General features: G+C 31.3%; 2 protein-coding genes across 2 annotated transcripts; one reads left to right on the top strand and one right to left on the bottom strand.

The window, feature by feature from the left end:
- Positions 1-136: 136 nt before the first annotated feature.
- Positions 137-21738, bottom strand: LOC123293723 (dynein axonemal heavy chain 7-like). Its single transcript, XM_044874625.1, has 37 exons — positions 21553-21738; positions 21100-21404; positions 20370-20677; positions 19669-19787; positions 18523-18651; positions 17150-17388; positions 16372-16593; positions 15949-16155; positions 14950-15531; positions 14695-14817; positions 13786-13939; positions 13488-13714; positions 13081-13354; positions 12804-12966; positions 12330-12742; positions 11846-12242; positions 11392-11786; positions 11010-11170; positions 10471-10954; positions 10168-10392; positions 9749-9946; positions 9115-9563; positions 8140-8920; positions 7513-7812; positions 7223-7452; positions 6411-7045; positions 5235-5805; positions 5015-5168; positions 4518-4843; positions 4232-4458; positions 3946-4124; positions 3438-3813; positions 2478-3148; positions 2003-2326; positions 1148-1534; positions 672-953; positions 137-340 (listed from the first exon to the last, which is right to left on the bottom strand). Exons 1-37 carry the CDS (start codon positions 21736-21738, stop codon positions 137-139), a joined length of 11607 nt encoding a protein of 3868 aa, XP_044730560.1.
- A 2502-nt stretch (positions 21739-24240) lies between these two features.
- LOC123305147 (elongation factor Ts, mitochondrial) lies at positions 24241-25974 on the top strand. The gene is made up of 3 exons (XM_044886777.1): positions 24241-24373; positions 24594-24995; positions 25288-25974. Exons 2-3 carry the CDS (start codon positions 24594-24596, stop codon positions 25828-25830), a joined length of 945 nt encoding a protein of 314 aa, XP_044742712.1. The 5' UTR covers positions 24241-24373; the 3' UTR covers positions 25831-25974.
- Positions 25975-26332: the final 358 nt, after the last annotated feature.

Below are 26332 nucleotides of genomic sequence, written 5' to 3' on the forward strand. Positions count from 1 at the left end.
CAAATTGGAAGCAAAAATAAATTTCAGAAACTGTTACAAGAAAACACTAAAAATAAGTAACTAATTAAATCGAATAAAAAATTTTATTTCATATCCTTTAAATAATACATATTAAAATACTATTTAAAAACAAATTCTATTGAGATAGTTGACAGAGCATTGCAACTCCTCTAAGTATCCAATGGTCTGGTTCCTCGTAGGTTGGCACAAGAATTGGAAGAACATAATTTGATGAATGACCTGTTGTAGCTAGAACACCACGCCGTTCTGCAGTTTTATATACAGGGCATGTATAGCCTTGCAAATTCTTGTCTTCTCTTTTTACTGGAATTAACCAAATCTGGGAAAAAATAATATCGAGCTAATTTCTTGATCAAGTATAACCAGCGTGTTAGCTACAAACTTTGATGGTAACTAAAAAGTATTAATTACATAAAATCCTTGCCAATGCCTTTTTTTCAAAGTAACACGCAATTTTCGGCGATAATTTCTTTTGCTACTTACTATGACATACAGAAATTTTTTAGGTTGAAAATTACTTTAAAGGAAGGACTTCAATTATTACATCATCTGCTCTTTTTTAAACTAATTTCCTAATACACTTTGTCTGAAGTAATTGGAACTTCCCAAATTAAAAAATAATCGCTACAAATTGAAAAATAAATACTAACATATGGAACAGAATCGTATAAAACTTTAGGTAAAGATTCGTCTAATATCATAAACTCTTTATCCCATCGAGCACCATCCAAAAATAATCCATAAACATAAACGCCATCTTCTGGTGCTGAAAAAAATTCAGTGCTCTTCTCAAATTTAAAATTAAAATCGAGCAAATCAATTGGAATTTTATATTTTCGAGCATAATTTTGTTGTGCACCCGTTAAAAAGGCTTGAGTAAAGAAAAATCCTGATATCCAGAAAGTTATAGGCGCACCTTCATCGTACCATTTCTGAAAAAAATAACAAATTTTTTAAGAAAACATCAACAAATTCAATTTTTTTTAACTGAGACAGAATATGTTCCCAAAATCGTAGATTGACGATCACTGAGAGACACAGAAGCAAATTAATCTTTAAGGCTTGAAATAAATGTTTGGGTTTCTTAAAATTCTGACCTATTTTATGTAAATGTTCAAATATTTACCTTCAAAAATGCTAATCGTTCCAGAAAGTCAGTTACGTAACTACCCAATGGCTTCAAAGATGGATATGATTTTTTCATCCACATTGCAGGTATTTTTCCAGTTAACATACTTTTTACAACTTCTTCCAATTCGACCGATAAAACAATTTGCCCTTTTATACCTTTTTGCACATTTATTAAACTTTGTCGAACGAGAGCTAATAATGTATTAAAACGACCCATTTCTTGTACAAGGACTGTATTCATACTTTGCTCATATAAAGTTGGGTATTTCTCTAGTGTTGAAGCTAAATCAAATAAAGCTGGTAATTTTGATAATACATCAGCTGCAATGTCAAACACGACTTCGTCAGGACTTTTCTCACTTCCTTCACTTGATAAAGTATCCTATAAAGAAACATCAAAAAATTTTCTAAAATTTTACTTATCCAATTAGTTAAACAGCTTAAGTTTAACTACAAAATTAGAATTTGTTGAGCTAACAGCCAATTCCCAAAGACTTGCGGTAGATTAACAAGCTCCATATTTTCACCAAGTACTCTCTTATACTTGGATAAAATAGAATCTCAATGGCATAAAACTTCAATCGATCTCAGCGTTGGCAGACACGGTGGAAAATTTCCAAAGAATAAAAAATTTACTCTATTTTAACAAAGTTGTGCTGTTAACTATAGCACGGCTGTTATAATTTTGAACTCTGAACTGCTGACTCGATGACTATTCTCAGGTATTCGCAAGGTTTATAGATGCAAGGTATAGATATTAATCAGTGACTTAAACTCGAAAAGTTCGAAAATATAAGAAATAAAAACGATACACAACGATTTGTGTAGTTTCTATAAATTATTGTCTTACTTGTGTCAACAAAATTGTATTTAATATTAAATTCGTTTCATTTAAATCTTTCATTATATCAGCGTTTTCATTCATTCCAAAAACACGAGGCGGTGTAATCAATGGTAGTCCTTTGACGAATTCTAAATACTCATTGTAAGATCCAAACAGGGGCACATAATAGTCACCATTTGGATCTAATTTATATTTTTCTGATTCCACCAATTCTGGACAGTAAAATTTCGATAAGATGGTATTCAATGTACGTCGGTCCCAGCCGTCTGTAACTCGTCCACCATAATTACATTCACCTGCTAAATATCGAAGTGCTTCATATTGTACTTCCTATAAACAGATAATTTTGCCGAATATTATAATATATCTTTTCCTGGCTAATTTGAGTGGATTGGCAAGCTAGAGTAATTTCAGTCATTATGGTTTTTGAGATTAAGGATTCTGCTCGAAATGCCAAGAAAGTTAAAGATGAATTTCTTACTTCATATTGATTTAAAAACATCTGCAACTGTAGAACGCAAATTCGTAAATCCGTTTCATTAAACTCATATGGTATATTCCAACCTAATGGTCCAAATTTTCGTCGTTCTTGAACTAAAGCATGGAAAAAACATAATCCAAACAATAATTTTTTCAATATTTCCACCTCTTTACATTCTTTAAAATAATCCGGGTCACATATTGGATCACTTAAATATGATCGTAGAATATTTGCACGCAATCCTTTCGGAGGTTCGTTAGTCATTTTTACACCGTTTTGTAGTACAACCACAGGAAAATGATCAGCTGGATATGATGTTAGCCATAAACGAAAATCGGGATGTGTGGTTTCTGGTAATAGTGATTCACAGACACCTTGTAAATCGGGCATCCAACTTTTTGCTAAATGACAATTTTGTAAAACAACCCAAGTTCCCATTTTCACACCTTCCTCAATTAATGAATACGCAATTGGACCTTGACCTTGGCCCAACGATAGAGAAAATAATCGATTTGCACCAAATCCTTGATCATCAGCAAATTTTAATAAAAGCGCTGTAGGATCAGCACCCGGTGTTAATATAAATATTAGTGGAATACAGCAATGTGAATCTGCATACGCTGATAGCAAATCGAACGGAGGTGGGTCCACATAAGCTTTTCCCAAATTTTCTAAAACATTTAAAAAACTATTACGTATACTCAACAATTTTTGTAGAATTTGAGGAATGTTGATTGCATGGTACGTCCCTACTCCATTTCCTTCAGGTAGGTTACGCTGAAATTGAAAAGTTGTTCAATCAAAAAATATCTTGAACAAATTCACATTCGCTAGGGATTATTTTGTTTATTGTTTGTAAATAAATAATAATCTCGCGGAAGTATAGACTTGAGTTTGGTTCAAAATTTATTTACATACGTAGCATACAATCTCTATTTCACCAAATTTGTTTTGATTTACCTCCAACATACGATTGGACAGCTGGAACGGTTTTATCACGACGTATACATCGTAAAACAAGCATTCTTTGAAATTGATTTAATCTAAGATTCCATGGTTGAGGTAAGGGGTCATTATTTGGTTCAGAGGAATCAAAATACTCTTTCCATTGGTCTATATTGCCGACAAAAGAAGTTCGAATTCCCGAAAATGCTTTGATTTCATCTAAACGACATAGTTCATCCCAAGATGTCTTTGGTAGCCATTCACAGGGATTAATATGAGGATTTTCCAAACCTACGCCTCCTGTTAGGAAAAACATCCATTCATCTTGATTTAATTCGCCTATACTTTTAATCAGATTAATTGTAAGGAGTAATGAAAATAGTAATTTATCCTACAACAAATTATTTTTTTTATTCTATAAATCAAAAAATTGATACATGCTCTTAGCAGAACGCTTCGTTAATCCAAACAAGATACAAATTTTCGGTCTTTGGATTATCGAGGCCCTATTGTAATAGCATACCTTTTCAAATAAACTTCGGCAAATATTTGCATATAAGGAATACGTAAAATAATTCTTTAAGATTTCTAAACGTTCGGTAACGACTTCAACTCTTTCAGTGTTATCGATAGCACTTTGATATAAATTTACAAACCATATCAATGAATATTGATACATTGGGTCAATATTCGCTAAAACAGCTGCAACAAAATACAAAAAAAAAACACATATATGGTTTCAAACAAACGAAAACCTCAACTCAAAATAATGAAATGATCTTATGAGAAAGCAGACTCCAGTTTCTTACCAATAGTAAAAAATAAAACGGTACTATGAGCTGCAATCGACGTGTACTCAAGTCTGGCTTTGTCAATTGATTTTTCTGTAACTTCGGCAATAGTCTGTTTTTCTTGAATTTCATTCGATAAGACTTTCGAGGAACTCAAAACTTGAACACCAGTTTCATCTTCCAAAATATTACCCTCAGAACTGCTTAATACATGCAAAATTTTATCCTCAATTTCTTTTAATAATCTAAAATTTCAATAAAAATATTTTCAATATTTTTTCGATCTTCTTATCAAATCTTTCACCTTTTATTTTCGGCTCCCTGAACAATTAATGCATTTTTTTCTGCTTCCAAATCCGGTCGTTCTTTTGCAACTGTAATACCTAATAACTGATCTTGTAAACCAATTTCAGTGATCATAAAATTCACTAATGTTACTTTTACAGCAACTTCTGGTAAGTAGTGAGGATTTCGTAATTTTGTAGTGATATAAAATTTAAAATCCGTACTATACTCGATTACAGAATCACCAATTTTAATCATTAAAGTACCAGCTTGTTTGAATGTTTGTTGTAACAGTAATGGTTCCAAAACTGGATCCAATTCTTCTCCAATATTCTCCAATAATACCTTTAAAAAAAGATAAATTAAGAACTAAGAATAATTATGAAGATCGAAATAAGAGAATCTCGAGGCCTCATCAAAGTCGTGGACCATTTAGAAGAAGGCAAAAAGGCCTCTTATCATAGTAGATAAGAAAAGCAGTGATCCAACTTTATACAATTATACTATTTCACGTACAGGATAACCAAATTGTATTCCATTTTCTAATTTTCTACCATAATCGGATGAACTGAGACGAATAACTATTAATTTGTTTTTTGCTTCCATATTTCGTATCCATTTATTAGCTTGACTTTGGGGATCAATCATTAATGGAAACCGTCTAGAATTTCTGTAATAAATTTTGAAATAAATGCAAATATATCACTTTTAAACAAGGAAATAGAGAAATATTTACGCAATAATAATTCCATTATCAGTGGAAAACGTATCAGTTGGTAATCCAAAAATATTCCAGGCACGAATTAAAACTGGATCTCCTAATATTGGTAATAACTGAAAATCTAAATCACAATTCACACCCAAATCATTTAATGCTTTTGTCCAATTTTTAATAGCACTGGTCCTAAATTCTAATGTGAATGGTCCTAAGTATGCTACCACTCCAGACGCAATTAGGATATTTCCAGTTAAGGCAAAATATTTTTCACCAAGTTCTTTTGCTGTGCTACTCCATCGAGTTTTTTCACTACCAAGACCTCCAATTAACTCTTCAGCACGTTGTAGTTTTAATGAGCAGAGTGCTGCCTCATCTTGCAAGTTTTGTAATTTTCTTTGTTCTTCTGCTAAAGCGTCTTCTAATTTTTCCACTTTTTCTCTGGCATCTCTTAATTGATTACGTTTTACTTCTAATGCTTCCATAGCAACATTTAATTCATCTTGAGCTTTTTGATATGCAGCTTTCTTTGGTGCAACAAATTTTGCAACAACATCATATTCTGAAATGGCTATTACCCACTTACACAAACCTAATTTTAAAAACATAAAATGTGAAATAAAACTGTAACAAGATTGCAAAAAACAGATGTGTTTTTTTGAAATTTTGAAATTTTCAGTGAGGTAATGATATAATTTTGGTACCTTCGGTCACAAGACAGTCAAAACTCACCGCTTTTTAACAGTTGAATTCAAACGTACGTTTATTTCTACGCATGTTACAGTTTCATTAAACATTATGTAAATCGACGCTCGTGTGACCGATATCCTAGATGAAACTAAAAAATGAGTACATAATACCTGAATTTCGATAGATATCATTAATTATTCGATTCACCGATGGTTTTTTTCGATTATCAATGTTTCCCTTCGGTCTGACTCAGTAACTACTTGATATATAGTAGTTATAAAAATCCTTCAATATCTGAATTATCAATTTAAGTTCAATCAAGTCAAGTATTTGTATGAAGTACTCATATTTTTTAAGTATTATATCATTTATAGCACTGAAAATTATTTGAACTTACCGACTGCAAAATTCTCAAGTTCCTGTACATTATTCCCTTCTGAGCAGCGAAATTGATAAAAGCGTAAAATAAATATAATAAAATCATAAACTAAAATAGCCTACAAGTACCTGCACAAGCATGTGAAACCGTCTCAATTTTAGAAGGAATAAATCGTTCATCTTTTAATATTGTTGATCGAAGCCGTTGCATAATTCTGTCTTGTATGTCATCTTTTGGAAAATTTAATAAGGTCTCTTTAAATTTAATATCACCAAGTATTCGTTTCGATGGCCCCCAATAATCTTCGATTTTTCCAATTCCTGACGGATTAGGAATTCTATCAGGCTTTACATCTCTTAAAATACAAATAGCTTCCATAACTAGCTTTATAGCATCTGGGGGACTTTTGAGGGTTTTTACAACTGCTATATCTTTGTCCTCTATAGTTTTTAGCGCTGCTATAGCCGCATCGACAATTGGTTGTGCTTTCTCCAACTCGGCATTACATTCATCAGCTATTGCTTGGGCAGCCTTGGCTTGTTCATTGGTGACAGCTTCATCAGCCATTACAACTTTTGCAACCGCTTCAGCCTGTACTTTTTCTACCTCTACAATACGAACAGTATCTGCTACTTTTGCTGCGGCTGTTACTAATTTCGGTTGTAATGCTTCCAGCGTACGTTGCATTACACCTACTTCTGATGCGGCAGAATCTAATTTTTGTAAACCCACTTCATATCGACGTTTAGCTTGCAAAATTTCACTTAAAACAGATAATGAATAAAATAATATTTTTATTAATTTGTTAAGATTAATGATTAGAATATACAAATTATTGGCATACTGGATTGTTCCATGTGGGATCTCTGGGGCGATTAATGTAAGTGTTTCGGTTGAAACTTTATTTCAAATCAATATGCAAAAGAAAATTCCCACTTACTTTCTCTTCTGTCCAAGTAAAGATTTGAAAGTTGATATTAATTCTAAATACGAAGTCGGAGTTACATAGCATCGTCGTTGTAATCGCTTGAAAAATTGTTCAGTTAAATCTTGAGTCGATGTATGAAAATCTTGGCACATAGTAATGCACGCATCGCGCTCATTATCAGTTAATCTTACTTCGTTCAAAAATCTTGTAGATACGGCTAATAATGCATCTGCTGGCCAGGCCTTAAAAATATTATGTATGTACTAATATAATTGATCAAAAGGAAATCAAAACACACATACTTGAAACCAATCAATAGTACAACAATTAACCATTGCTGGAAACTTTCTAACTCGGTTACGAAAACTATCACCAATTGGACTCATGGCCAAGACAATGTGTAATTGATCGCGACAAGTTTGTACAAAAAAATTAAATAATGCTAAAGGGCTTCCATCGGTTTGCTGGGCTTTGTCACGCTGTCGATCTTTGGCACGCATTTTTTCACAAAGTTCCAATTTTTCATCAGCTGGGAAAAGATTTGGGACTTCTCCCGAATTTAATAAGTTATTTAGATCTTCCAAAAATGATTCTTGCTTCACCTTAAAAAGATAATATAATGTTTCATTTTCATCCTAAATTAACTGTAAGTTGAATTTTGAATAATTATCGGAAACTCTGCATTGACGTATCCACTTTTGGTTAAATGCAAAGTAAATCTGGATTTTTTGGCATAAACACATACTTATATTATAAAAGACATCGGAACATCACAAGACACCAAAGATTCCCTTTAAACAAATTTAACATATAGCCAAACTTAAAACATGTTTTGGCTTTAATATTCAGACTCTCTGGGATTGAAGATGATTTTAATTGGCTAATATTCTATTTAGAAATGGTTATATGTAAACAAAGATTATTCTTACTTGAGAATCAGCAAATAGAAACACTGCGGGTACATCAGAAGTACTAGTTTTCTTTAGAATTAGACGCAAATCATCGTACCATTCATTTTGACCATATTGTCGACTAATTTCAACTTGATATATATCATATTCAGAAATGAATGCCGACAAACGGGTTAAGGATTGTCGCCCGGAGCCTCCAACACCCACTAATAAAGAATGACTTCGAGGCTGTTTAATAACACGACATATTCGAGCTAAATGTTCTACAGCAAAACTGAATAATACTAAGTTCATTGGTTTCTTCGATAAATTATTATACTCTGCTAAATAGGTGTCACAACTTTTACTCAATTCATCTAAATCACCCACTTCAGAATATTTTTTTGCTTCTTTAGCAAAATCACAAAATATTAATCGACGAAATTCATTTTCTCCTGCTACAGTCGTTTCTTTTCCCATATACATTTCTAATAACTGATCTAAATTTTCTTCTAAAATATCTTCCATTATTGTGTGCAATGCTCCAAACAACCATGTTCTATCATCATCATCTACCAAGCGATCATAATATACGCGTAACACTTCATGTACCCAAAGTTTTTTCATACTTTTTATGTTTGGCACACAATCGGGAACAGCCAAAAGCATACCTTGAATTACACGTGAGAAATCACGTAAATTGAAAAGGTAGTGACATTTAGTGGGTGTTGGTAAAAGATACTGTCGTGTCTTTTTGTATATTGCCAAAGTCGCTAAAACACATTGTCGACCAATAATACCAAATTCATCTGCAAAACCCCTATCGACAAAAATAATATGATAATAATTTGATCTTTTACTGAAATAAAAAGAAAATATCTTAGAAACATTCATGGACAAATCTTTGGCATTTTTAAATACTAAACAACATGATTATATTTTTTAAGTTCTATGTAGCCTTAATTTTTTGCTTAGAAACTAATTAAGACAGTAATTTTCATACTTTTGACTTACTTATTTTTCACATGCCATTCCATAATTTTATTAAATATGGTCAACATAACACTATCAGTAAACTCATCAATACAAATTGTAACGAAATGTCGAGCAAAACGCGGTGTTACCGTATTTCCCCCAGAAGGTGGCCCCATTGCACACATCACTTGTATATCAACTAATTTTTGTGGCACAATTTCTTTTAAGTCATACCAACTTTTCATATCAATCATTTGTCGCAATATTTCAATTGGAGGTTGTGCCCCATATTCTTCTTTCATTGGCATACTCACATCGTCAACAAATACCACAAATTTCTTACCCACAGGTGGTCCATAAACGCCTTTTTTACGTTTATCCAACTTTTGCATTATAATATCTTGTGTTTGATTTGCTGATGTTTGTGCAGAAAAATTTATAAATAATGGTTTAAATAAATTGGAAGAAACTCTTCGCAATAGGAATTCCTACAAAAGTGTTTCGATTTAGAGCCTCAAAAATGTATTGTTAAAAATGAAATTAAAAAATAAGATTTGATTAGAGAGTCTTTGCTCTCAATCTCTTAAATCGCAAGGGTCGTTAATTTTTTTTCCCTCGAATACACTAAAATGTGGAGGAAAAGTATTATATTTAAGTTTATCGTTTTACTTACAATAATATAAACGGATTTACCAGTCCCTGTTGGCCCAACATACATTACATGTTTACCATGACCGACAAGTAACATCATTAATTCCATGTGACGGATTGTTTCCAGAGTTGTCACAATAATTTGATTGACTGGTATGTCTCTAGGTATTGGCGGAACATTTTCCAGCTCTGCTGACCATAATACCCACTCACCTTTATCCTAAATCCAAATATATTATTGTTTTACTTAAAAACATGCTATCAAAACAAAAACTAATTTCCAAAATACTAACAAATATTACTGATTAAACAAAAAAATCTGGAGCAAAGACTGCACTCCCTGTCAAGAATAAATAAGTCTTTGCAAAAGATGTAAACCATTTGGATGATGGAAATTAGTTTTGTTTTAAATATTTTTGTGTTATATTTATGGAATTTTACCTTTTTTATAAATTGATAATCGTAAACAGTTCCCTCAGATGGAATTGGTGTCACATACGGTTTAGTAGGTGGTTCTATTAAATCTTCAGGTAGTCCTAACGCAACTATTTTCTCAATTGGTGTATCTTGCTCCAATAATATTCGAAATAATTCATTTAGTTTTAATCTTGTGGAAGTATCGGATGTACCTCCCATGGCCCAAATACATGAAAAAAAGAATATGCCCTAAAAAAATGTACCAAAAAATTTATTTACAGTATGACTATTACAAAGGCAAATTTATCAAATCAAAAAAATCGTTACCTCTAATTGAGCACGAACTTCTAAATCTGTTAATTTTTTTACAATCTTTTCATGTTTAAAATCATCCAAAAAACAATCAAATAAAGTCATTGTACTTCGCACTAAATTTGAATCCAGTTGTGGATACATTTCTTTTAAGCCCGTTCTTCGAAGCAAATAAATAATTGGTTTACAAAATCTATGGAATAATCCTTTAATCATTTGTTTATTGAAATCATTTAAGGTTGATGGCAGCATATTACTCCACGACTCAAGCAACACTACCCATCCTAAAGATGCAGGCTCCATGTAAATCATACCACATCGAGAAACTGTAGCAGGCGATGCCACTTCTAAATCCATTGGCTCGAATATTAAATTTGTAGTTGGGGCCAATTGAATGATTTCTCCAGACATTAAACATAATTTTTTATTATCGTCTAAAACTGTATTCATGTTTTCAATCCAAATGGCATCCACTGGCCCATCAAAAACTAACCATTTCCTAGAATAGTCAAGTAGATTACGATAAGGCTAGAAATTGCGATTTCCAAACCTACCGATTCTCATTTGGTGAAATTGCAAATAATCTATAATTTACTGCCAGTACTCCATCAGACCATTCATGAGTCATCGCATCAAACTGTCCATATAATTGGCCCATAGTTATGGATTTTGGATTTATAACAGTATATTCCACACGATGTTCATCCATCAAACCCTACAAGAAATCGACAGAAAGAAGTAGAAAAAAGAACTTACTAAAATCCTTTTAATAAGATAACTTTGTTTCAAATATTAGGAAGTTCCATTATTTCAGTATTCGGCTAACGCGTATTTCGAGTTGTCACTGGAATTTTTGTCCGAAAGACACTTGACTAATTTCGCAAATAAATGAGTGCAATATTTTAGTAAAATCTAAAGTTTAAGTGCAAAACAAACCCGTATTTCAATTAATTCTAATGCACCAGCTAAAGTTCGATAACATGTAGTTTTTCCTGAAAATGGCAATCCAACAATCATTAAACCATGCCTACAAACAATCATTTCATATAATTGTTGACATTTTTCTTCAAACCATGGAGTAATTTGCTTATTTGTTGCTTTGGCAAAGTCAGCTAACGTAGAATTTAAAGCATCATAATCGGGTGCAGGTAATTCTATTCCAGGAAATAGATCAGATGTTATACCCAAAAATAATGGTACATCTTGATCCAAAAATTTTGGTAGATTTACATCTTTAATGGCACGCAGAACCATTTTATCTTCACCCTCATCTGGATAACGCAATTTTAAAGCTTTGGCTGCAGTTAAAACAGATTTTACCGCTCTCATACCTGGAATTAATAATGTGTTAAGAAAATTTTATATTTTACGGCAGTAATTTTTCGCTCACCATAATCGTAATGACATTGTGAAGACAATTGTTCTGAGCATAACTTATATGTAGCAACAATTTTAATAGCCAATGGTTTTGGATATAAATACCCAAATGAGTACAGTTCAATTTCTGAAATTAATGCGTAATCAGGAACCATCATGGCAACTGAACGAAATAGTGCTTTCAAATTATCTGGTAATTCTGATCGACCAGCGTATCCTGGATTCATTGTAATAAAAACTGCACAGGTTGGATCTATACGAATTTCAGTGCCTTCAAAAATAAATTTTTCCACTCCAAGACCAATTGCACGCTGTATTGTTAAAATTTGTTGGGCAACAACCGATAATACTTCTAAATCAATTCTGTTAAATTCATCAAAACAGGACCAAGCACCACATGATGCTAAACCCTAAATTAAACTCCAAAATTAGTTTTGAAAAAGCTACAAATTGCGCAAACAGTAAATACTAAAATACTAAATCAAGCAACATTTTACCTTAAAAAATTTGCCTAACGCAATGTAGTCCAAACCATCAGAACAATTAAATACCACACATTGTTTTGCGACAGCTTTTGCTAAATCTTTGGTGGTTTCAGTTTTTCCCGTACCAGCTGGACCTTCTGGTGCTCCACCCAAATGTAAATGCAATGCTCCAAATAATGTACGATAACATCGATCAGTTAATGGAGTAACAACTAATCGTGGTGTATTTCCCAAATATTCGTATCCATACATTAAAGTTGAGTTTATCATTCTTGTTGCCAAATCATCTATACCTAATTCAACATCCTTTATCCAATAATAACGTAACTGACAAAGCCATTTAAAGTCTTCTACATTTGAAACTTTTTCTGCATGTATTTCAGCTAATACATCTCTTGCGTGAACGTATAACACAACCAAAGCTCCTAAAGACGATTTCTCAGGTTCATGAATTTTGCCTACATTTAAATGTTTTGAAATAATTACCTAAAGTTATACGATTTTGTGTGGTTAGTTTTCCTCGAACAAGTTGAACAATATCCAAAATTTGTTCATTCAACTCTTTTGAATATTTTCCTAATGCATCAACTCCTGCCAGAATTGATTCGTGTACGAATGTTGTCCAATATGTCATGGCAATGCATAAAATCTGAAAAAAGATTTAAAAAAAATTGGAATTAGACTAGTATGACACCAAAATAAGTCGAGCAAGTCATGTGCTTTTCTTAAATCAACTATACTGACTTAAACAATTATTGCTTACTGTTTGTCCTGGCCAACAAAGGACCCACTCATTAAACGATTTCTGTTTATAATCAGCTATGGCTTCAATAACCATAATACGGACAGATTTTTTCATATCAGCCTCCAATTCACACAACCACTTTTCCACTTGCCCACGTGCTTGGGCCGTAGAAATAACGTCACTCAATGGCACAATTTCATTCTCACTAGATCGCATTTGTGTAATATCCATGTCCTCAGTGAATGTTAATTTAGCAATACCTTCGAAACATTTCTTCAAATGTGGCTGAACACTATAAATTAATAAATAATTGCATGAAAATAGATTGCCTAATTCATGCACGAAATGAATAGGAAATTGAAAACATTTTTTTTTGCATCGTTCGGTAAATTTTTTGTTGAAGTTTTCAAGTTAACAAAAATTACCGAGTTGGATCCTTAGTTTCAGACAATATTTCTAACAATTCATCATTAGATAAAAAGAAAAATCGTGGGAAGAATAATCGTTTCTTTTCCAGATATATGTTTAATCCTTTTTGTACAACATCTAATAAAGTTTTACATTTCTTTAGTTTATCTGACATCTTGTCAATTTGTATCACAGACATTACTTTTGTATCTTGATTTACAACTTTCATGAGATCTTTCCAAATCTATTACAAAAAATATTTTTAATGAGAAAATCAAAACCACTCTTCGAAATCTGAATATATTTGGTACTAACTTTATCCATTGCACTGAATTTTCTACCTTCCTCCGGCATTTGACTTTGTATGTCAGGTGAAGAGAAAATTGGTTCTAAATACATCCAAGTAGCTTGTACTTTTAACCAATCATCCATAATCTCTTGCAATAATATTAATTTTCCATCCCATTCCCTTGAAAAAAGCACATTTTTGTTACAAATTCGTGTCTAAAACAATTTGAAATTTCCTTCTATATCTTGCCGATTTTTTTATTACGTTTTTATCCCTAAATTTATTTTCCTAAATTTTTTCTGAATCTCTTACCAAGTTTCATTTACTTTTTTCACGAACCAAACCAACTCAACCAATTTGGCATGTATTAATTTCTAGCTGGACATATTTTTCTGAAAATAAAGACTTATGCACTGTATCGAGGAGTCAACGGGGAGGGGTGGGAGTGTTATGAATGTGTTTTGTAATCTCTAGTGGCCCTATTAATTTTATTGATCTGAATTTCGGTATATTAGTGACTGCTATAAAAGTGGAGATTGATTTCAACAATTTTGAGAGAACTCCTGTTTAGCTAGATAGACCATTCAATGTTAAGGAAATGTCTTTCGGGGTTGTTAACTTTCCAATAACTCCACCCCTTTTTAAATATCAAAATATAATGTTTTTAATAATTTGCACAGTCTAATAAATTTGAGCTGGAAGGTTGGAAATTCGTATGTGAGTTGAATTAGTGCCAAGGACATTTTTTTCAGGACTATAAGCTTGGCAGTACTACGGTTTTCTCACCTAATTGAGCTGAAGGGTTCAATTATTTTATGTGAATGGAGTTTATGTTAAAGTAAGAAAATCGTTTCGTGTGTTGTATTGTATAGAAAATTTTTGCTATTTACTCATCGTATACACAAACATAAAAGAGATATATTTTCAGTACATACAAGCATTGTTCTTCAAATGGTTTTATAAAGGGCGAATTTTTGATTGTTTGAATTTTGACTACATGATCATCCAAAATTATTTGAATATCATCCGTGGCAGAAACGATGTAAGTTCCAGTATCCCTAAAACAACATTAAATATTATGTTGGGCACAATCTTTCCAATTACACTTCTGTAAACATTAGAGGTGTAAAAATATTTTATTCCTAAATAATAAGTTCATTGCAAAATTAAAAAGTGATTTAGAAAAATACCGGTAAGGATGTATTGCAAAATATTGATTATCCCAATCACTAATTAATTTCTTCAATACTTTTTCAATATTATTCTCTTTTGAGGCCGCTTCTGAAATTGTTGCAAACTTCGGCACAAATTTATATAAATTCATTTCCAATACTTTAGCCAAAGTTAATTGTTCATTTGGTACAAATTCTATACCAGTTAAATCCGATATAATTGCCCAATGCCGTTCTTTTAAGCCAGGATTACCCAATGTTTGAATAATTGGTAAATATTTTTTAAATTCATCAACTTTTATTCGTACTTCTTCAGCAATTTGTTTTGGACCAGGTTCTTCAAAACTTTTCTCCAATTTGATCATATTACGATAATATGCTGACACTTCACTATCAATCATATCTGGATCGAACAAACCAAGTTGTGATGAAAGCCAAAGCTTACTATTATCCAAAAATTCTGTAGCTGTATCGTACAATTTTTTATAGGGTGATAATGAATCTTGAATCTGTTTTCGATTTGGGTACGATGATATCTCCCATTCAAAGGCCACTTCTTCTTCGTTAATACGATCAATTCGATCCAATGCATCATTTAAACTGAGTTAGAAAAAATTTTAATAAATTTTGTGATACTAAATATACATTTGGAAGTATAGAAAGTAGGATAAAAGTTCAGCTTAGCCCAAAATTTCCTCTGTACATTTTTAACTGTTTATAAGATACTGGTGGATCCGAGAGACGTTGTCTTGCCCGAATGTTGGTTATTTGCTATTAGTGGGTTCAACAAACGGTTTTTTCATTATTCGAAATTCCGGAAAAAAATTCCTTGAATCTGAACGCAGCTCCACACACGCAAAATTTCATCACACGTACACGAGAATTTTTTATGTAATGATAAGCAGATTTAACCTGCCTGTTTTCTAAGATAGAACAATAGCATTCATGAACCTAGGTTTTTTTATCCAATTTTCTAAACTTTTCGACGTTTTTAATCAAAATTTGAATAGAACTTACGCTGCATCAAGTTTTGTTGCTTTTTCCCAATACTGATGAATTTTAGAAACATCATTATAGTTAACGAATTCTTCAACTTCTTTCGCCCAAATATCTAAATCGTCTTTGAGGTCTTCAATAGTTTTTTTCAGAACAACTTGATAATGTGCATGATATTTATCAGTGACCAAATGATGGTTGAACAATACTTCTGGCATTTTTAAATACCTAATATTTATTATTTTAATATTTTAGTACAATAAAATGAATATCTAGAGTGAATCGACTACTTAGAGATGATGCTAGAGGGGGGGAGGGGCTAAACATCTACGGTCGTACAAATAACTACGATTATTTTCAGTATTTAAAAGCTCAGACTGTATTCTGCCAATTCTATTTTTTTGTTTAAATCACCCAATCTATATTTTGTTGTTAAAAATTTACCATTTAATAGCAGAAGTATTTTGATCATATTCCGGTTTTGTAAATGTTGAATTGCCAATTAAATAAGTGATGTATTTTAAAATTTCACGTAATTCTTCTTGCATTTCTTCCAAACCACGTGCTTGGGTTTTATCACCATATGAAATTAAATCCATCAGTTCAGCAGTGTTTTTTGGAACAGTAGTTAATCTCTCTGCAACATGCTTATATTTTTCACCAAGACTAAAAATTGAAACAAAGCGGAATATTACAAATATGCTTCAAAATAATATTTAGTCTTAGCCTACGACGTGCAATCGCTACGACGAATTTGAAGACTGTATTGAGAAAAGTGAGAAAGCTGCGATAATAAAATGAGTCTGTAAAAGCTTTTTCCGAGCGCATCTCTTGATTCGACATGTAAGTAATAACTTTTAACATTTTATTTTCTTCGATTGATGTTCAAAAGAAGCCTTTCAGTAAAAACAGAACAGATTGGTGAAAGATTACGTAAAATATGGACTCGAAAAAGGGGGAAAACATATACTAAAGCAAATTATAAGGATTCTATCGAAATATGTACAACGGATATTAAAATTCGCACATTACGATAAATCAGTCAGCCAAAAGGAAAAAATAATGGTGTGAAAAATTAAAAAAAAAATGAAGATTTCAAAGGCAAAGGATTAGATTAGAAGACCTAGGAAGAATTAGTTAAGTGATAATATAATTCTATTAAAAGATCAAGTATAAGCACGTAAGACCGCAGATCTATTTGTAAAATCCAGCAAATACATACCTTTTACATCGTTTTTGATAAATAGCCGTACATCTTTTTACCAATTTATTTTTAATCTTATCACAATCCGATAAAATGCTATCAATTAATTGGTTGCAATTCAATTCATAAAGTCCTAATGGTACTTCTCGTAAAACATCATAAGCCTTGTCATAAATATCTTTGTATTTTTCAATTTCATTAATATATTGGTTTAACGAATGCGATTCTTTAATAAATTCATCTGTATCATTATCCGCCTTTTGTGGACAAAAATCACATTGAAAATAAAACACACATAAGAAAATTATCCTTTAATCAGAATTAAAACTTATGTATCAAAAGTTATTCGGATTAAAAAGTACCAATTGCAACACATAACATGAACCAACGAAAATTTTTGAAATTAAATACGGTTCCTTTAAGATAGCTTAAAATTTTAAACTCAATTTCTCTTCATTTTAGAAGTAAACGAATTTTCTATGAAAAATTGCTAAAATAACTGAAGTGCGGATTAAGAAAACTTTTTGGAGAGGAAAAAAATGAACAATTGACCTAAACAACCCAAGAAAATAAAAATCTATTTAATTTTGCGATTGAACTACAAGTTTCTGAGATACCAACTAAAGAATAGTTTTGGGATATAACTCCTGGTAAACCACGAAATTAACTGGCCAAAGTCATTTAATATTTGTATTTTTTTCTGCAATTTTCAAAAACCTAACTTTTTAGAAAATAAAGAATATCTCAAATTTTTTATGATAGGGGAAGGTGGCTTATAATGACCCACGTAAGAAGAAGTATAATTTATATATACTTACGGCTTATCAATTTCTTTTGATCTGTTCAAATTTTTAGAACTATTCAATGTTTATCAAAAGGGATCGTTTTGACCGACCCGGCCGGAAAACCAACCGGCAAAAACTAACAAAAAAAAAAGATTTTTCGTTGAAATTTGCCTTAATATAGATCATAAGTAGTAAAATTAATATTTTTGCTATAAAACACAATTATTATACATCGCCATAAGTCTTTGTTGAGCGATTAATTTGATCAAGCCGAATCCATTTATCGATAAATATACTAGATAGCTTTAATGGTTCACTTAAAACAACGAGGGATCATTATATACCACTTTCCCCTACTCGACATTCTATCATAAAAATATCCACATTGAATATTCATATAGTTCGATAACTGAAACCTTTTGATGTTTAATTTAAGGTATAAAGAGAGAGAATTATGACTTCTAAATAATAATAAGATAAAGGTAATAAACTTTTCAATTCAATTATAGGTATAAATACAATAAATAAAGGTACAATCCCTTTTAATCCAAATAGCTTTCGATTCACCAATATTTTCGCAATTCAAAAAACTATTAATCGACCAACCTCGCCATTAATAATATGTAAATACTCATCAAAACTTGTAATATGTTCTTCGGGTTTAATCCTCTCATGTTTCAATAAATCTTCTAATTTTTTCTTATTTTCCTCAATAAACTCCATAGGTAAAGTCGGCTAATAAAACGTATAAATGGTTTATGTTGTTAAGCTCGATCCATACAAATTTCGAGTTACGGAAACAGTGAGAATAAAAAAAGTATTAAATTTGAACCAAGAAAAATAACAAAAAGTTTAATCTGTTCGGAATACGCAAACATATACATTTTCTCACTCTACTCCAATCAAAGCAGCATGTCGACTACTTGCTTCTACTTATATGGGATGTAACAGAAAAATAGTCAATAATACAGAGGATAAAGGTACACCAAAACTAGCATTTTGGTATACGGAATGTGCCCAGAAACACTCCACTTGAGCTATAAACGCGTAGATATAATAGTTGGAAACTTGTAATTTTTTTTGTCTTACTGAAAGCTGCGCAAAAAAGAGAATACCTACTTATCCGACACGCGGGAAAGGAAATACAATATAAACTTCACAGAAAAATTGTAAATTAATTTTGATACATAAACACCGTTTTATAAGAAATTAATATCCACTATTAATATCCACACATTAGTTCTTGTGCCCAAAAAGCGTTATATAATGGTTTAGCCAAATATTAATGTGTCTGATTGTAATCTGTTTAAAGTGATAACTTTAACCTTTCTTTAATCTGAGCCAAGTCATTATTTTTACATGCTGACATATAAAATTTCTATAGAGTTTTTTGTCATTTTTCGATTTTCAAGAAGAAAGAAACCTTTACTAGAAATATAATAAAATCATAAAATTATTGATAGAATCGACGACCTAGAGTAATTCCAATAAAATTTTATGGCCACAGTATGTTGATTTAATTTGAATTTTATTAAAACTGGAAAAAGTCCAAAATAGGAAAATTGTCTTTTCATATAATAAGCAAAAAAAGCAGTATTTATTATATAAAATGAAAAATCATTTCAGATTATGGCGCTTATAAATTATACTTTCTTTAATATTTAACAGAAGTTGTTTAGTCAAATTTTGTGTGGGTAAAAATGTCAAGCAGTTACCGATAATGAATGTATTATTTGAGTGAGGTACACTTACTTTTAATGGAGGCGTTGGTTCATTATATTCCATATAAAGACGTGTTTCCAAACGAGCTAAATCGGTAATTGTATCTATCATATCTTTATAAACTCCCAATACACTCTTTTCAATTTCGTCTATTGAAGGCGTATATACAGGTTTACCAGATGCATTTATTAAATTTAATAAAAATCCTTTATTTTTATTCTAAAACATATAAATACAGTAAGCTCCATCTAAAAATGAGTCATTTCCAAACTCAAAGATGATAAAATAAGAGATATATATTTTACAATTGAAAAATAAAACAAAACGGTATAAGATATCAATTTGATTTTTTTTAATTTGAGACATTGTGAATTTTTTATCAAAATTAATCTAGCTCTAATAGGTTTCAAGAATGTGAAGTCTTGGTCCTGGAATTAAGCACATAAGTGATAGCTAGCGAAAAATTGACAACACAGTTGAAAAAAATGGCCCAAAATTAGTGAGTTTCAAAAAATTCCAATAAGATCGGATTAAATTTGCCTGTGTTATCAAAAAAATTGAATTTTTTAACTTAATGACGTCATCAGAATCCAAAAAAATTAATTTTGCTGGGCAAATTGATATTCCATACCATCTTGCTTTTAATTCAAACTAAAAATATATTAGCTCAATTTGATCAACATAAATTACTTTGGTCGCCTTTCGGCCCAACCACTCTATATTTGCATTACTTACATTAATCGAAAGTATAAAATTTGTATAATCTTCCACACTTTGTGTGAGTAATGCAGCCAATTCTTTTGCCATAACAAATGCAACACAATCATAAAATTTTTGCCAACGCACACGTTTTCCTGGATCTGGTAATAAATTACGTTTATGTGCATGTAAAAATAATTCATGGATTTGGTCCATCCAATCAATTGCTAGCTTGCTTTTTGCTTTTTCAAAATGACGAGATAACATTTTATCAAAGAGTTCTAATATAAATGGTTTAGTTTGATTCTCATATTCAGACATTGGAATAATACTAAATTTTCTTTAAAAACAATAATTCAAATATCAAAAATTAATTTGAAGTGTTAATGCAATATAAAGTTACACGCTAGCGTTAATTAATATTTATTTCACTTGAACAATGTAGGCACATTAATGCTCTATGTGACCATAATACTTATGGAAAAGTAAATAAAGAAGGTCAATCACTTCCCTCAATCGACAAAATACCTACGTCTCTTGTGGACTTGGAAAAACCAAAATAAAAAATCCGCACACCGAGTTTTGCAGAATTTCAGCACCGATATGGCTATAATCTCTGCTGTTTACCCAAATCAACACTGAAACTCTAATCTTTAATATACACAGTTCTGCAATAATATGCTACGTAGACCAGTCCGCATTCATATGAATACCAATCCGCTAGCGTGTGAACATACATTTATAAAATGGAAATTATCTTACTCATACTCTTCACTCCATAAACGCATAATATGTAAAATACATGGATTTAGAGCATGTAATTTACGCTGTAATTGATCACATCGAAGTCTCATGTTACCTTTTGCTTCGGCAATAATTTGAATAATTTCATTACGCTCTGGTGACTTAAATATGGGTAAAATAGAAATTGGATGATATGGATCTTTTAAAACAAAATCCACGATTGCTTTTTTTACCGCTAGCATATAATCTTCTTTCATATCAATAACATTTTCGGCCATAGTTTGTTGCAATTTCCATAAATTTTGTGGAATTAAATTTGTAATCTAGGTATACATAAAAAAAAGTTCGTGAGCAGCAGAGTTTCATCACTAATAGACCACAAGCCCATGCTACAATTTTTCAGGTGAAATGACCCACCAGAAATCATCCCCCAGAGACCTCACCAGAGGATATCAATATTTAAAATAATACCTGATCAAATAATTTTTTTTCCATCGGTGGAACATGAATTGTATCAATCCCATTTCGAATATAGTAATAGTATCGATTTATATCTTTTTCGTCAGGTTCGGGAAATGAATGATCTGGTGAAACTACATCGTCTTGAATAATTAATGATATAATACGTTTTCGAAACTCTTCCTTTTGTTTACGCATGCCGGAAAAAGACATTACTGGTGTCACTAATAAGAAAGATAAAAATTATTATATAAATAAATACACTAATTCATTTTTGTTATGAAATTCATTCTTTAATCTAGAGGCTATAAAGCTCCTCAAAGTGATAGTATCCTATTTTCTCATAATGCACCCCGCACATTTTTAAAGAAAAGAGTCAAAACTAAAAATTCAGGACATATCAGTTCTTGAAGTATAGAACAAAAGTTTCAATGGTCCCAAACCTCAAAAGTTCTTCGAGATTTTACTTATAAATGGTCTCGTCATAAAAAAGGCGCTGAAAACCTGGTAAATTTTGAAATTTTATAAATATTTGGAGGTGTTGGCAGCACCAAGAAATTTGCGATCCCCCTTAAAACTTTAGTATCGACCTCAAAACAAAAACCGGTGGTTGTACGTATACATATATATGCCTACACTATCTACACTCTCTCTTTCGAACAGTCTCATTTCGTTTTTAACGGCCTATAGCTAGTTATTCATGTAATGTACACGAACACCATATGCTCTTCTCAACTTCTAGGTTATTATTTCGAAAACTACGAACTTTTAAGCATTAATTGTGATCATTGAAGTTTTGGTTGTACCTACTACTAATAATGAATGTTAGTATTACATCGGTTAAAGCAACTTCTAAGGACTTTTCTGGAATAATTTTTTGCTGCAAAATTGTATGAGCATTGTGCGGACATCTTTAGACACTCTCTATAAGAATGGTCGTACAATTTAGTATCTTGATACAATGAACTACACGTTACCTTTAGTTGTTGACTGATGAATTTTTTTCATTTTAGATAAACACGATTTTTGTGGAAGAAATTTTGCTGGTAATTTAAAAAAATCTTTTGTATGTAATTTAGATTCTGCAGGCATTTCTAATTTTGGAATTTTAAAATTTAATTCCATATTTATAGGATCGTCGCTTGAACGACCCTTTTTTAAATCCTTCTTCTTACTCATATTTTATTCCAAATTATTTTAATACTTGGAAAATTCGACAAAGCATTTCATCATTTAAAATTCCGTAACAAACATTGAGCGTAGCAAATTTTCATCCAAATTATCTAGCGGAGATTTAAAAGATTAGCTAATATTTGCCAATTTAATAATTTTAAATTAGAGAATTGAAACCATTTTCGGAATGATCAATCTCTCTAATTTTTTGGAATTTTTTATGGTATCAGTATATTTTGCCTAAAAATGATAAAGTTATTTTCAGAATAGAAAAAAGTATTTAAAACGGGTTGAGCTAACACAATTTGATCTTTTCTGTCGCTTATTTTGTAAGAGTTACTTATGTATCACGAGTAGCTTTTATCGCGTAGTATATTAGAACCCTTTCTTAATCTGAGCTACCTTCCAAAAAACTCCAGCCTGTACTAAATCGAAATTTTATTTCATGTGAATCTTGAACATGTGACCATAATGGACTTACTTGCAAGTATCCCATTATAACATGTACCTATATGTATATGTGTAATATTGTAATTTCTGTCAGATTGTAAACGGATTTTAAAAATACCACTCCAATTAGTGCCAGCTCGACACTTATTCACAAAAATCAGTTCATTGCGTTATGTTTAGTTAGTCTGGGTTAAGTTAGCATGGGTTTTTGGCCCTTTTTAACAAAAACAAGTGAAAACAAACAATTGACTGAGTTAATTGTTGAAATACCATGTATAGACAGTTTTGATGACGCAATCGTTTGTTTTTTGACGTCACGTAAATAAAGAAAGATTTCCACTCATAAATAGCCACACACACATAACTGATATTCCCATATTAATACATATTATAAAATTTTCACCTAATTAGCGCCCTCGTGGGTAAAGAGTGATGTTTACAAGAAAATATTTCAAACAAAAGTTATTTATTTTTTTATAAGGAACAATTTTTACATTTAAGCATTTGTTCTATCTCTTACGGTTTCAAAGATGGGACCTACGGACCCAAGATCCAATTGACCTATGTTGCTCATTTACGAACTCGACCTCACTTTTTACGTCTTAAGCACACTATAAAAATTTCAGCTTGATATCTCTTTTCGTTTTTGAGTAATCGTGATGACAGACGGACAGACGACAGACGACAGACAGACATACGGAAATGGACTAATTAGGTGATTCTATGAACACCTAAACCAAATTTTTTTTCGTATAATCAATATTTTTAAACGTTACAAGCTTGGGACTAAACTTAATATACTATGTATATTTCATATATACATGGTATAACAAGCTTGGGACTAAACTTAATACTATGTATATTATGGTATAAAAAGTCACTCCAACTAGCGCTAGCTCGACACCTATTCACAAAAATAAGTTCATTGCGAAATGTTTAGTTAATATGGGTTGGGGTTGTTTTTGGCCCTTTTTTAACAAAATATGTGAAATAACTTATAAATCGCCTATATTTTTATTGTGTTTAAGATATAACCTGACATCTACTAATACATGTAAGAACTACAATTAGACAACAGAAAATAAAAAATGTTTTAACTATGGATTGTGTATAAGCTAAAAGAAACTCATGTAAAGTTGCAATTTATCTGCACATGTAAATGAATTGAAACTGTCAAAAATTTCTACCAAAAATTATAAACTGCCAAAATGTGAGTAAATTTTCGAATTGAAATAGTATCTAAAAAAACTTACGATCTTATCGCAAGTCGTCTCTCTGCTATTTTCCTCAAAATTAATACTAACTTTCAGAAACTACAAATACTTATGAACGGTATTTCATAAGTATTTGGTTAAATTTCAATAATATTGATTTAGTTGTTTATTTAATTTCTATAGCGACATAATTCAAAACGCTTTAATTATTTTTAGATGTTATTTTCATCATTCCGACGCCTTATTTCGACAACCCCAAACTTACGAGCCACTGAAAAATCATTATTAGCGGCATTGCGTAAGCAAACCGGTTATTCATTTTCAAATTGTAAAAAAGCTTTAGAATTGAATGGAAATAACTTAGAAAAAGCTCAAGAATGGTTACAACAACAGGCACAAGCTTTGGGCTGGTCAAAAGCAACAAAATTGGAAGGTCGACAGACATCGCAAGGATTGATTGGTCTTATGGTACAAAACAATTGCGCCGCGTTAGTTGAATTAAATTGTGAAACAGATTTTGTTGCTAGAAATGAAAATTTTAAAGAAATGTTAAATCTTGCCACAAAATCATGTTTAAATTATGTTTCTAAACAGCAGTTAAATGAAGTAATACAAAAGGTAATTTTATTATCTAAGATGTAAATTTCGAAATGAAAAATATTATACGGGTATTTGACCCAAAAAAAGAAATCTGAGTGATATGGAAGACTGGACGTCCTTCATTTCAATTATTGGACTTTCTTCAGTAACAATTCTAGCTTACTTCGTAAATTTTGATTCGCTTTGGCAAAAAAATTATGATAGTACGCTAGAATTTTTGTTTGAAAGGATGGCTCTACCCCTCTATCCACCGTAAAAATGACTCCTCTATGTGAATAACGCGCCAAATTTAAATTTATATTTTTTACAGACGCATTTGAGTAGTGAAAAACTACGAAGCCTTCAAGGACCTGACGGGAAATCTTTGGGCGACCATTTAACGTTAATGATTGGCAATCTAGGTGAAAATGCTCAACTTAAACGTGGCCTTTGTTTACGAGCTGAAAACAATATAAATCTATACGGTTATGCACATCCAGCATCTGCAGCAGGCGAAAATGAATTTATGTACGGGAAATATGGAGCAATTGTTGCATTAAAAGAACAAACATCACCTAGTGACATTGGAAAAAGTATTTGTCAACATATTGTTGGTATGAATCCATTGAAAATTGGTGTCAAAGACGTAGATAAACCAGCTGAAAATGTTGATGACGAAACATGTTTAATTTATCAAGAATTACTATCAAATCCAACATATAAAGTCCATGAAATTTTAGAAGAAAATCAAATACAAATTGTTGATTTTGTTCGTTACGAATGTGGTGGCGTTGATGTAGCTTCTACTGCTAAATCAACTGATGAAGTTATTGGAAAAGAAGTGAACATCGATAGCATACAAACGTGTCAATAAAAAAAACACAGCTTTCTACACTAAACATAGATTGCTAGTTATCGAACTAATCAATAAGAAGTTTGCATTCAATGGGAGGATTACTAATACAATCTAGGATTACTGTCGAAATTTATGCACGCGAGTTTATTAAAATAATATAAAATTTTTATTGAAAAAAATAGTTTTTGTTGTATATATAAATTATTTAAATAATTAAAAAATCTTTTAAAGAAATAAACAGCATTTTTGACAAGATTAGCAAGATTTAGTTTAACGTAGTTTTTGAACGTTTTCGTATCTCATCAGTATTTTTGTTAGTTTTATGACGTTTATTTGATTTCCATAACCATGTACGGCAATCTTTCTTCCACAATTGTGCAATATCCGTTATCGAGTAGCGTTGCCCACGGTACATTAACATGTCTTCAGATACAATGAATACATTATGTGTTTGTTTATCCTGTGTTTTATAATTACCTTCTTCATCTTGTACAATGTTATGTGGTATTTCATCACAATT

Source organism: Chrysoperla carnea, chromosome 1, assembly GCF_905475395.1.
Source record: "Chrysoperla carnea chromosome 1, inChrCarn1.1, whole genome shotgun sequence".
NCBI lineage: Eukaryota > Metazoa > Arthropoda > Insecta > Neuroptera > Chrysopidae > Chrysoperla > Chrysoperla carnea.